The sequence below is a fragment of the Mytilus edulis genome, chromosome 11 (genome assembly GCF_963676685.1).
Source record: "Mytilus edulis chromosome 11, xbMytEdul2.2, whole genome shotgun sequence".
In the NCBI taxonomy this organism is placed as follows: domain Eukaryota; kingdom Metazoa; phylum Mollusca; class Bivalvia; order Mytilida; family Mytilidae; genus Mytilus; species Mytilus edulis.
Window position 1 is genome coordinate 56,651,475 of NC_092354.1, and position 14,233 is coordinate 56,665,707.

At 32.8% G+C, this 14,233-nt stretch overlaps 1 protein-coding gene across 1 annotated transcript; it reads left to right on the forward strand.

Moving 5' to 3' along the window:
* Positions 1 to 2,118: 2,118 nt before the first annotated feature.
* LOC139494894 (uncharacterized) lies at positions 2,119 to 7,324 on the forward strand. The gene is made up of 6 exons (XM_071283036.1): positions 2,119 to 2,366; positions 3,243 to 3,422; positions 4,636 to 4,728; positions 5,427 to 5,653; positions 6,488 to 6,689; positions 7,293 to 7,324. Coding segments are annotated over exons 1-6 (756 nt in total). The 5' UTR covers positions 2,119 to 2,314; the 3' UTR covers positions 7,295 to 7,324.
* Positions 7,325 to 14,233: the final 6,909 nt, after the last annotated feature.

Genomic DNA, 14,233 nt, shown 5'->3' on the forward strand with positions numbered 1-14,233 from the left:
TTTTATTCAAATGCAAACCTAGCATTTTTTTTTTTCAATCAATCCAAAGCCAGAATTCATTATTCAACATCATTCATACTTATAAGGTGAATTCAGAATTTTCTTTGAATAACTGTATACTAGGACCGATTTTTCTAATTATCAAAATGAGGACCAGATTAATTCGTTTCTTTAAACCCAGACCAGCCCCCACCGTCCCCTCACATTCATGTAAAGGAATTTCTCGTGCCGTAGTACGTGTAATCTTTTTAGCGGATAATAAAAATATTATTAACTCAAAAGTACATGTATGTTGAAAGCTGATGTTGGGACTTTTGTTATGTGGACTTTATTAGAAAGGAGCAAAGATTGCCGTCCAGAATATGAACCAGCTGACAATAAATTGAATTATGTGAAAATGATAAAACTGTTCGGCTAAGACGTCAAACGCTATTTGTCATAAATTACCCGAAAAAAATAACAAAAGATATAATAGGTCATAGAGAAGTTCTCGCTCGGAAACACACTCCATAATGTATTTTAAAAAGGAATCTGTATTTGTTAAGAGGGCACAATGATATATGCTACTGTAATGCTGTACATTTTCCTATTTTTCATGTGATAAAAAAAAAAGTAAATTCACCTGAGTGTTACATGAAAGTTAATGATTTCGCATCGTTTTTAAGATAGTTTTACATGTTGAGAATATTCTATGTTGAGAATATTCTATTTTTAGTGGTATTTTAAGTATCGTTTATAAATAGCTTATAAATAGAATATGCATAATTCCTGAATCGTGACGTAGGGCGGTCTACGGGATCCCTTATTCCGCTTACGACGTTGGAAAACTTCGTTACTGTTATTTAAAAAAAAATCGGTGGCGGAGGTCTTATATTCTCTAGTTTGTACTAATTTCATATATCTTGAGCGTTGTGAGAAAAATATTTCTCCTCACTAGTAAAATATCTGCTCTTGGCAAATGATTAGTCGAAATTTGATAACTTAATATTTTTCTTTGTTTTATTAGTTGTGTACGGAATTTAACAATGCATTTTCAACACAATTGTTAAATTCTTTACTTTAGGATAACACTAACTATCATTTATATAGTTTCACGCCATAAAATTCCTCACATATATCTTTTTTCTGATTAAATTACTAATAATTTAGATAAAAAAAAAAACTTTTCATACTACAAGTAAGTACAATTGTTAAGACCGGTCAATGTTCAACTACTAAACAGATATAATAAAGAAGCAAATCCGATATTTCAAAATCAAATTAAAACATCCTAAATGTAAAATTGAAAAAAAAGTATGAAAAAGGATGTAAGATTGAAAATGGGGAATATGTCTAAGAGACAACAGCCCAACTAAAAAAGAAGATACATTATTTTAAAGATCCATGTGAATTTCACTTGACAAAAAAAACAAAAAACATGTAATTTTCAGAGATATGTGAAATTCACGTGAGACACTGATTTCATGTGAGTTTCACGTATAAGCTCGTTTGAGGTGAAATTCACATGAATATAAATTCACGTGAAATTCATGTGAGTGAAAATTGACCGTTATGGAATAACCGTTTCACAAATGATATCGGATATGTTCCTTACTTCGTAACTACAATCCCCTTCCCTTTCATGAATGTGACTACCGAATTAGACTATTTACCGGATTTGTAATCACATAAGCAACACGACGGGTGCCACATGTGGAGCAGGATCTGCTTACCCTTCCGGAGCACCTGAGATCACCCCTAGTTTTTGGAGGGGTTCGTGTTGTTTATTCTTAAGTTTTCTATGTTGTGTCATGTGTACTATTGTTTTTCTGTTTGTCTTTTTCATTTTTAGCCATGGCGTTGTCAGTTTGTTTTAGATTTATGAGTTTGACTGTCCCTTTGGTATCTTTCGTCCCTCCTTTGCATGTGTAGGTCACTCAAATCAATATGCGATTTAGATGTTTGACACGAATATCTTACATTTCTAAAGCAACCAAATGGAAATTATGTGTCATATTCCTGACTTGATTCAGGTGTTTTCTGAACAAAATGATGGGTTTAACCTGGTTTTACAGCTTGCTAAACCTCCCTCTTGTATATCAGGGTTTAACTAACAAAAAGGAACTCTTACATTCAATCTTTAAGAAATATAAATACATAGACAGACCAGCTGTACATATATCAAGATATTTGTCATTCATTTGACGATATTGACCAAACTGATAACCTGTCAGACACCTGCTGATATTGATACTGGAGGTAAAGAGAAGACTTGGTCTAGGGTTACCAGTTTAGGTAAACATTTGATAGCATTCACACCAGGAATAATCTGAAGATGAAGGTTCTCTGTACACTGCTATTTCTACAGTTTTTGTTGATGACGAAGGGTAAATACTCATCTTTTTATTCTCAGTAGTTGTTTCGTATTTGAACGACATCACATCGTTTTTCAATTCGCCTTTTCAGAATCTAAAGGAATATGGGTAATCTCATTGTTCGTACACCAAAATAAAAATAACGTTACATCATTGGTTGATTTTTTATTTTGTATTGCGTTTTAAATCAATCACAATGTTTTGGTGTACGCTTTATAGTAAATATCAGAAAGCATTATATTCTGAAACGCCGACAATAGGCATGTAAGGGAAGTAGTGTTTTTCTTTCACACCAAATGTATGAAAGTAAGTATGCATAATGAATATAGCTAAAAGAAAAAACATCAAAATATTGAATATCACTTCGAAAAACAAACACCGAAAATCCTGTACGTGAAAAAAAGACGGTCATTTCATAGCCTCTTATAGCTTACTATGCGGGTATGTTTAGCTTTTTTTGAAGGCCGCATGGTTACCGTTATAAACGATAACGTTTACGTCATTTGATCTCTGATGGAGAGTTGTATAATTGGAAATCTAATTGGAAATCATACCACATCTTCTTTTTTAATTTTTTCTATATCAAACAAATAAATAGGAAGAAAGCCTTCAATGCAATTTAATATTGAGCTAAAATAATATGTAAAAAAATGGAATAATTCTTTTAAATATTAAAATGAATACCTTATCACTAGAAACTTAATATGTCTGCAGAACAATGGTTCAATGATGCGGTCAATTTTGTTATTAAATTTTGTCTTTTGGCCACAAGTATGTCAGTTTTTCTTATTGAAATTGTAGTTTTGGATTATCCCCCTTGATGTCTTGTTTATCTTTTGAAAAATCTTATGTACATCTTTTTCACTACACCAAACCATTTTTTTCTAGGATTCTTATTTGATTTGACAAAAGACTCCGATCCGTGTAGCAGCCTGAAACTCTTCTGTCCACCCGGATGTGCTTCGATGACACCAAGCGGATGCAAATGTGACTGCGCACACCATTTTGATCCATCGAATCCGGGAAACACTTTCAATGGTGGAAACAAAACTCCTAAACCAAATATATGTAAGTAATCTGTCACATGAAATATCGTTTCCTCTGTTTACACTTATTTATTATATTATAAAAGTACCATGATAATGTCGTCTCAACCGTTAATATAAAGTATTTTTTAGGTTGGCGTTTTTCTACCATAAATTTTTACAGAATTATTCCAACATAGTATATTTATTGTAATATGGAGTCGAATATTGATACATTACACCTTTTAAAAATTATTAACTTTACTGAAAATGTTTCGTAAACCGATACTTGTCAGTCTATCTAAAACATAAGTCACGTTTGATGGACTCTGTCTAGTATATGTATTAGAACATGAAGTATATATTCCCCAGTAATCCTGGCTACCTGTTTTACCCGAACACTGTACATGTAAGAGGGTTTGGACTAGGATTGAGAATAAAACATAGTTGATAAAAACGTCAAAATAAAGGAGGGAACATAAAGAACAAACAAAAAAATAGTGAAAAATGCAGTACTCCATTAGAAAAAAAAGAGAATTATAATAGACAAAATAAGTAAAGGATAGAGAAATATGATCAAACGAATTACTTTTTTAGTAGAGAAGAAATTACAACTTCCCAATTAGACTTTCTTCTTATGTAACACACTTTGAAAATAAAAAAAAATATCAAAGATATTAGATTTTTCATAAGTTACGCAAGACACACGTTTGTATAAATAATTCTCACCAGAAACGCTCGAATCTACATATCTCGGAAGACAGCATCAACCACGAAGTTGTTTCGGTTTTTAACAAAAATCAATCCGACAAGTTGTGCCAAACACGGTTAAGGCCACCTATGTCTTGGCGATGACAATCTAAGTGTTTCGAGTATCTCAACGCTTTATGAACAAAAATTCTAGGATTCCAAGTAAACCACTCGTATGGAAGTTCGATGATTTTAAGTTTGCCATATATCATATGAGCTGCGTCGGAAAGAAATCGACCTTATGCAAGCGCATAAATACATGTACATTTTATTGATTTTATAGGATTCACATACGAAATAAAAGATGAATTTTAGTCTGTTTTGTAGGGTTCTTATAAATAACTATAAAATTTTCAAACAGTTAAAGACTCACCGTTTAAGTTTTTTCAACCCGAAATATTTTAACAGATGTATTGATATTCATTTGCATAAGGTCGATTTTTATCCAACGCGGCTCAAATGTTACATGTAGTTACTCTTACAAATATACGACACACCCTCTTTAGCAGGAGGATCCTGTAACACTGACTGGAAGAATTGTCAACAACCATGTGCCACTAAATCTAACCCTGTGTCCGGATGTATTGAATGTAGCTGTCGTAAGTCAGTAAAATGTTGTTATCTCCCTTAGTATCGGAAGTCACCTTAATAAAATGATTTTACTATTGATTCATTATTATTCGTTGGATGTTAACTTTGATGGAATTCGTGGGTAAATGTGTACCACGATTTTAAATGTTCAACGATTTGTTAATTTTTGGCAATGCAGACTTTGGTAAAACCAAGAAATCAAAATAAATATCCATGAAAATTCAAGTTTTTCTAGGTCAACGAAAACTGGTACCCACGAAAGTAAATGAATCCACAGTAAAACAAATATATACTGATACCGATATGATGTGATGAACTATATATATCATAAGTAAAATCGACAAATGTAGATCAAATTGAAGTTCGGACATAAGAATTACACCAAAACTTTGTGTAAGTCAACATACAAATTAATCTTTGCAAATTACAAAATGAAAGCGATTAAAGAATTGATAAACTATACCCGGTACTGCCTTTAAATTAAACTCAAAAGGCAAGAAATATACCACATTAAAGAATTGAATGAAAATTGTACTGGCATTATAATTCCCCAAAAACTCTAGTCGACCACTTGTCTTTTTATTAAAACACAAAATGTAATACCATAAGTTGCATATTTTTCCTTATCTAACTCTTGTGCAGTCCGATGAGTATTCCTTTTATATTTATAGTATCGTAGGTTTAATAGTCCAACTATGAATTGTAGCTGCAGTTCAAACAACCACACCAGTTGATACAATGATTTCAAGAACAACAGAACCTCACGGTACTGTTCATTTAAATAGTCAGCAGTCTTCCGCCATTTCTACAACAAACAGACCTACAAGTACGTCGGAAACACAGAAACTGATGACGGCAAAACCTACTACAACCGCCCTACAACCATTAGTTCAGTCAACAGAAATATCCACTAAAAGTAAAGTTAACACGGAGGTACATTTAAAACGTACATTAAAGAGAATTAAGATTAAAAGAGGGACGAAAGATACCAGAGTGATATTTTAATGTATATTTTGATAGTATATTTTGAGAGTATATTTTGATAGTAAAAAAAAAAACTATATTCAAAAAAGAATTGCAGTTTTAGGGGTTTGTGGGATTTACAAAGGGCTCAACAATGACTAAAGAGGCTGCTATAACATGTGTATAATAGAGAATAGGAAATGATTGGTAAAAAACAAATAAAGAGAAAAATGACATGAAACTGGAACATTGACTACTATTTCGATAAAACCAGTAAGTTTGGTTTAATTTTAGAACATTAATATCAAACACTTTACTGATACATTATTAACTTGTAAGACCTCATATCGACCCGTATGCATACGACATATGATATGCCTTCAGTTGGGGATCAATCGTACTTGTCTTCGGCATGTTCTGTCACGAATTCAATTGAACATGATCAAAAGTAAACACAACAGACCCATATCGTTTACACACTCGACACGCCAACATCTATTCTTATACAGTTAACACGACTTTTTATATTGTGATGTTTGTAATATTAGATTAGGAGGATAGTCTGTACTATGCTATTCCACTTTTAGAATATTGCTCTTGCATATTTTTAATAAATTGAGGCCATAGAACCATCGGTAATCTTAGGAGGATATGTCGATGGTTGAAATAAGTATATTTATAGTTTTGTTTTTTAAAGCATGTCAAACTATGTATCTAACAGTCGATTGATCAAAAGATAGAATGAGTGAAATAAGAATAAGATACCAAAATGTAGACTTTTGATGATTTGCTTGTCGTTTTCAGATTAAATTCCCGGATGTCTTCACCACCCCACATGTACCGGCACCGGAAGTTACAAGTTACCAAACAACAAAAGGCACCACCCTCCATATGATTGTATGTGCAGAAGTTTTCGACTGTGATTTAGATTGCTATACAGGATATTCTACTGATGATAGTGGATGTCCTTTGTGTAAATGTACACCTCTTCCCACAGGTTTCGTTTGTAAGTTTTTAATGTTATATCTTATATTAAAAACCTGTTTTTCACACTTATCACTTTACAATGCAGTATTAAACCTTAAAGTTGTTTCTGTTTTCTTAGAAATATTAATATTTTCAATTGATTTCAATGACATATCAAATTTACTTAAGAATTGAATGCTTCTTTTTGTAAATTTCATTGTGTTGTAAAAGCGGTCAACCGAAGTACGCGCTTCATTCTAAAAATGTGCGCACGGTCAACGCTTTTACAACCCTATAGAATTACCAAAAGAAGCATTCAATACTAATGTCTTATAATTACATTTTTTCGCTATGAAAATGAAAAATTGATTTTTATCAGTTATTTCTTTTTGAAAATAACCTGTGCACTTTTTTGTGATAGCACGTGTCATCATGAATGTTAAACTTCATTGAGATATGAAGGTGAATAATAGTTTACGCACAAGCGTTGTTATCCAATCAAAATAAAGGAATCCTTTGAAACATACATGTTATGTAATTATTCTTGGAAATTAACGAACGGAGAATTATATTTATAATATTGTGTATTATCATTTTTTGTAAATATGGCAAGTACATACCATTCTTTTTTTTTCTTTTTCAGAAAATAACACAGATACAATAAATGGAAAATATGACCTTATTGTTCACATTATTGACCTTTGACCTTAACGGATACATTTAGTTGTCTTATTGTCAATCATACCACATCATCTTATATGACGGTATTCGCATTTGTATAAAATCTTTGAGGTCCTAAACTCAGTTCACTATTGACTTACCAAACATGTGGGTCGACCCTACCAACTCCAGAAACGTTTTGTGCATATGGAATAACATTTCCTTGCTACTATATCTAGATCAGTTATATTTAGTTAGTAAATAATTAATCGCTCAAGAACAAAGATATGTGAGTTTGCGTAAATGTTATCTGTACAAGGGACACTATCACTCAGTCTAGCTTTACAACATTGAGGTTTTATGTGGAACCAAAATATTTCTCATCACTAGTGAAAAATCTGTTCTCAGCAAACAGTTATTGGTCGCAATTTATCTTGGTATCTTCTGAATTTTATATTGTGACGTCCTGATAAAAGTCATCCATGCCTGATGATGTGACATAAAAAGAATACGAATTTATACAAATGCTTGAAATGGAAGGATATAAATCAATTACATGTATAGAGAAACATATTCAAACACTATACCTCTTGTATAACGATATTTCTCCACCCTCAACAGTAAAACTTAATTATCAAAAAAGCTCGGCAAGCCTCGCGCTTTAAATATCAAAATTTAACTGTTTCAGGTAGAGAAGTATCGTAACACACTTGTTGCAGTGATGGAATCTACATTTGTCTCGTTTCTGTCACAGTTTTTGTTGTGAATCCCTCTGGCAATATTGAAATAAGAACAATTTTAGATACATTTCTTACAGCATTCAAGTCGAGTTGTTATAAATTTTGTCTGTTTGACTTTCATAGCGTTTTGTCTAAGGAATTATGATAAAAGGAGAAATTGGATCGACTTGCCATTAATTTTTATACCCCTCCCAAATTTATTTCTTTATGTTTAATGCCTCAAATTGTAAGTAGGGGGTTGAAATTACACTGTAAAAAAATTTGGGTCCAGAATTTTACAGGAAAGTGGTGATTTGGTCCAGCTGAAAAAGGTTAAAAATTAGCACTTCGGAAGCTGACAAAAGATTTCAAGATACCCTAAACACAAAATTATCCATATTTTGAGTTAGAGCCGATGAAGTTTTCTATAATTTTGATATAATTTGTCCCAGAAGTAGCACAACACACTGTAAAAATTCATTGAGAAAGCGCAGGTTGGATTTTTTTAATTTTCATTTATGTTCTAAAAGAAATGCACTACGAAATAATTGTGGTCTCGGACCATATCTAAAGCAGTTATATTTAGTTAGTTAATAATTAATCGCTCAAGAACAAAGATATGTGAGTTTGCGTAAATGTAATCTGTACAAGGGACACTATCACTCAGTCTAGCTTTACAACATTGAAGTTTTATGTGGAACCAAAATATTTCTCATCACTAGTGAAAAATCTGTTCTCAGCAAATAGTTATTGGTCGAAATTTATCTTGGTATCTTCTGAATTTTATATTGTGACGTCCTGACAAAAGTCATCCATGCCTGATGATGTGACAAAAAAAGAATATGAATTTATTATGCTTGAAAAGGAAGGATATAAATCAATTATAGAGAAACATATTCAAACGCTATATCTCTTGTATAACGATATTTCTCCACCCTCAACAGTAAAACTTAATTATCAAAAAAGCTCGGCAAGCCTCGCGCTTTAAATGTCAAAATTTAACTGTCTCAGGTGGAGTAGTATCGTAACACACTTGTAGCAGTGATGGAATCTGCATATGTCTCGTTTCTGTCACACAGTTTTTGTTGTTAATCCCTCTGGCAATGTTAGATACACTTCTTACAGCATTCAAGTCGAGTTGTTATAAGTTTTGTTTGTTTGACTTTCAAAACGTTTTGTCTAATGAATTTGGATAAAAGGAGACATTGGATCGACGTCAATTTGCAGCAGAAATTACAAAATACATCTACAGGGCAACATACAGTCGTCAACAATAGACATGTGTCTTTATAGCAAGATCTAAATCTTCTAGGATTTAGAAATCTTTTGAAAAAATAACGCACACAATTTTAAATGAAGATTATTATAAAAACGTTTGAAATCAGTGTTATATATTCGATTGATACAATTAGCAACATGTCTTTTAAAACATAATGACTAAGAATATGACGAAAGGAAAGATTGACTGAAAGCATTATATACCAAAATCATTTATCACTGTCTCTTTGTAAAAATGTTGATGTTACATGTATATTGTAAAGGTATTTTTGTGTTAACTTAACATTCCGCTGGACATTCATGGCAGACTAGCCACCAAGTGGTTTTCCATCATAGTACATTTTACAATAGTAGTAATTTATGCCAGCTGAAGTCCGCCTCCGGGTCCTGAATTTCCTAGCTGTGCTGAAGACCCATTGATTTTGAAATATTTTATCAATACAGAGTTACAAACTGTAAAAGAAACGAATCGACACAATAGTGGTATAAAATAAAATATCCCTTTCATAAAAATTAAAAAAATAAGCAAAAAGATTTCTTGTGCAATGATAGTCGTTGAATACAAACTATCGATAAACAAGAAGAGATTGGGATACAGACGTAGTCATCGCTCCCAATTTAAAGCTGGACAATAGCAAACTGTAGACCAAATATTAAAAGTTAACAAGAATATGTCCAAAGTACACGGATGCCCCAATCGCACTATCATTTCAATGTTCAATGGACCATCAAATTGGGATCAAAAGTCTAATTTGACATTAAAATGAGAAAAATCATATCATAAGAAACATGTATACTAAGTTACAAGTTGATTGGACTTCAGCTTCATCAAAAACTACCTTGACCAAAATCTTTCACCTGAAGCGGAACGAACGGACGCACGGACGAACGAACAGACAGACAGATGGACGGACGGACAGACCAGAAAACATAATGCCCCTCTACTATCGTAGGTCGAGCATAAAAACAGAGGGAGTGAAGCGTCTGATGAAATAACTATCAATTTGCAGACATTCCCTTAAATCTACATAAAACATCAATATTCTCTTTTATGTTCCAATAAGCAAAGCTACTATTATCTACCGTGTATGTAAATCTAAAAATTGAAGACAAACAAACTTACAGAGTGTTTTTTGCATATTTGGAACGAATTCTGCAACAAGCTATTAAAACTACTATATATACAATTGCTCATCTTTTTAACCGGTCTTACCAGGTCTAAGACGACGAAAGAATACACCTCACCCGCCTCAATTTTAGACATGTTTTGGTATTTGGATTGGTCTTAAAATAATGTTTTAGTATATTATTGCTGGTGAATAGGTTATTTATGTTCTTGATTAAAAAAAATTATGTGGTATGATTGCCAATGAGACCACTCTCCACAAGAGACCAAAATGACACAGCAATGAACATATATACATGTAGTATATATATTTTAAATATTTAATCACTAATAGGAAAATCACGCCATCCTCTAATAAGATTTGCTTTAAACAGTAAACAATGCGATATGGGCTTTCCTCATTGTTGAAGACCGTACGATGACCTATATTTGTTAATTTCTGTGTCATTTGGACTCTTATGGAGATTTAGTTTAAAAAAATATTTATCCATAGAGGATTAGGAAACAAGTTTTGGAACTTATATTCATCCCTTTCCACTTTGCGGGTGCGAGTGCTGCCTTGTAGAGGCATTAGCCTGCTCTTTTCGAAATCTTCAATGGTGTCTTTTACGTGCATGGCTCTCTCTCTCATCACGGGTCAGCCATTTATCGTCCAATTCTGATGGAATTTCATCGTTTACTCAAGACCATACTTGCAAATTGTATCAAGGGAGAGCCGAAAATTCAGTTCCTGAAATTTCATCCCGAAACGGGAATCGAACCATACCACATCTCCTTTTTATATAGGTTCGTTATACGCAAACTTTGCCCCTTCAATTCTCTCTCTCTCTCTCCAATTTTACATCCACGTGCGGTTAAACTCATGACGGGTTGATAATCATAACAACTTAAAGATACACTTTCTTACCGTTGTAAACGTATGAATTAAACAAGAAATGACAAATGATATCACAAATGTTTGGACAATTTTCTCCTTAATTCTTAAAATTACTGCATGTATCTTTAAAGAAGTTTCTGACTTGTATCTTTTTCTATGGCTGTGTAAGCTTTGATTAAATTTTCGAAAGTCTCCAATATTATTTCAATGAATAACATTGTACATCAAGAACATACAAAAGGTAAAGAATTAAAGCTTAAAACGTTATTGTAAATTTTGAAAATACCTTCGAGGTATATACGGAGTTGATGTTGCCGAGTCTAAAGTCTGTCATGTTGTGTTTTGTCTATTATTTTTTATTTGCTTTTACATAATTATGTAGCTTTTCATTCGTATTGCGTTTTTTGATTGCACGTCCTTTTTTTTTTTAATTTTTGCCGCTTTTTCATATTTTCCATAAATTGAATTTTTCTATTGGATTACAACATATTTTGTCAAAAAGGAATTGCAACGTGTAGTGTGAGAGCAATGAAGTTCTGCAAAGCATAATTTCTTGCGACTGTGAAATTATTTCAGTAACCTAATTGATTAATCTAGTATTAATGAATGGGTGTTTTTATAATGGCCCTGTTGTATTTCCAAGGTCTGTAATAATGGTCGAGGAAGTCTGTAATGGCCCGAGGCAACGCCGAGAGCCATAACAGACATCCGAGGCCATTATTACTGACAAAGGACATATAAAAGGGACATTATAAAAACACACATTTCTTAATACATTTATTAACCAACTGAACAAAAGTGTATGTGTTGCTGCAAACTTGATGTACTCTCTACTCTTTTAATGACAGTTTAGTTTGAAAAAAACAGTTTGTACTTCACCATCATAAAGCTTTTAATATACCAAATATCCAAGATATTAAGTTGACAGAAGTTATGTGTTGAAAAACAGGATGAACAGTGATCCCTATATTTGAAAATCGGCGGCCATGTTAAATATATTATATTTGATATTAACACTGTTTTTCTGCAATGGCCCTGTTTTTTCTGTAATGGCCCTGTTTTTCCTTTTTTCCTTAATGGCCCTGTTTTTTCTGTAATGACCCTGTATTAATGCCCAGTTTGTCTGTATTAAGCCCAGTTAGGGTTTATAATAAACAGTTATTTTTGGCAATAATGTACTTAGTTGGTTAATAAATAAAGATAACAAAATTGAGATTTTCGCATTGATAAGTTACAGTACTTTCCAGTGTCCATGATGAAATTCAACACGTTTTTTTAAAGAAATATTATAGTTTTATCGGCACAACAACACAGTTGGCAAAGCAGACCACAACAAGCCCATCGGCAATTATCGGGTGAATCCGCTTGAACTTAGAATATGCCAATCTTTGCTGCATATTGGTAGAAAAAAATATGCCAGCTGAGGGACGCCTCCAGGTGCGAGAGTTTCTCGCTATATTGAAGACCCATTGGTAGCCTTCGGCTGTTGTCTGCTCTATGGTCGGGTTGTTGTCGCTTTGACACATTCCCAATTTTTATTCTTAATTTTACGTACAAGTCGTTAGAATATTTGACAACAATAAAACATGGTTATCACTGAACTAGTATATATTTGTTTAGGGGCCAGCTGAAGGACGCCTCCGGGTGCGGGAATTTCTCGCTACATTGAAGACCTGTTTGTGACCTTCTGCTGTTATTTTTTTCTACGGTCGGGTTGTTGTCTCTTTGACACATTCCCCATTTCCATTCTCAATTTTCCATGTATATAATAAGTAGCCTCTTTATAATAAAAATTTCTCTAAAAACATACATTGTAGTCACCGGTAGAAGTTCGCTTAAGCCAAAAAAAAAGAGGTAATCATGTGATGTTATATGTCAACTTCCAAGCAAAGACTGAAGCTCATAAACTCGGCAATCAACGCAGGACTTCGGGAATGTCCGGAGAGCCGACAACCTTGCTTCGGAAGTTGGTTATATGTAGTGAAGAAGAAGTGATACATGTAACTACAGCCAAAAACTGCTTTAATACAATCATGACAAGTTCATGGCCTTTGTTAGTCTTTTAGTATTTTAATTTTAGTTTCTTGTGTACAATTTGGAAATGAGTATGGCGTTCATTATCACTGAACTAGTATACATTTGTTTAGGGGCCACGGTCGTGTTGTTGTCTCTTTGACACATTCCCCATTTCCATTCTCAATTTTACATGTATATAATAAGTAGCCTGTTTAGAATAAATATTTCTCTAAAAACAAACATTGAAGTCACCGGTAGAAGTTCGCTTCAGCCACAAAAAAAGGTAATCATGTGATACTATATGTAGTGAAGAAGAAGTGATACATGTTACTACAGCCCAAAACTGCTTTAAGGTGGTACCTAACACAACAGGGAGATAACTCTGTAAAGTCAGCTAAACGTTTTAATTACGTTGTGTTGTAAAGGGAATATTAAGCTTCTCAAAGATCAAAATAAGTTTTTGTCAAACTGCTATATAACCAGCGTAATTTTTCTGATAAAATGGTTGGTTAAAATTTTTTGAAATTTTTATATTTTTGTCAAAGGGTCAAAGTAAATACTTTGTCAAAATTTTAAGAAAATTAAAGGAGCCAAATTAATTTTAGTTAAAGTGTTGGGTACCACCTTAACTCGTACTTTTACGCAACATAAGAAATCGGATACGTATCTAGTATATAATTTGCACATGTTTAGCAAAACAAAACAAAAAAGACAAGCCAACTTAAAGAAAAGAAAACAGATAAAAACTCGAACAATGAAATGATAAATGTACATAATTTTATTATCAACCACATTTTAAAGTAATTCTAAAAATGAACATGTATTTGCTACTTAAAATAAAAAGTCATGATCTAATGACCGATAGGTCTTACGTTTCAGGACAGGTGTCGCTGATAGATACACAATTC

Coding starts and splice junctions, on each gene's coding strand:
- LOC139494894 (XM_071283036.1), top strand. CDS start 2,315: ATGAAGGTTCTCTGTACACTGCTATTTCTACAGTTTTTGTTGATGACG. Junction 3,423..4,635: donor AACTCCTAAACCAAATATAT/GTAAGTAATCTG, acceptor CACCCTCTTTAG/CAGGAGGATCCTGTAACACT. Junction 4,729..5,426: donor ATGTATTGAATGTAGCTGTC/GTAAGTCAGTAA, acceptor TATGAATTGTAG/CTGCAGTTCAAACAACCACA.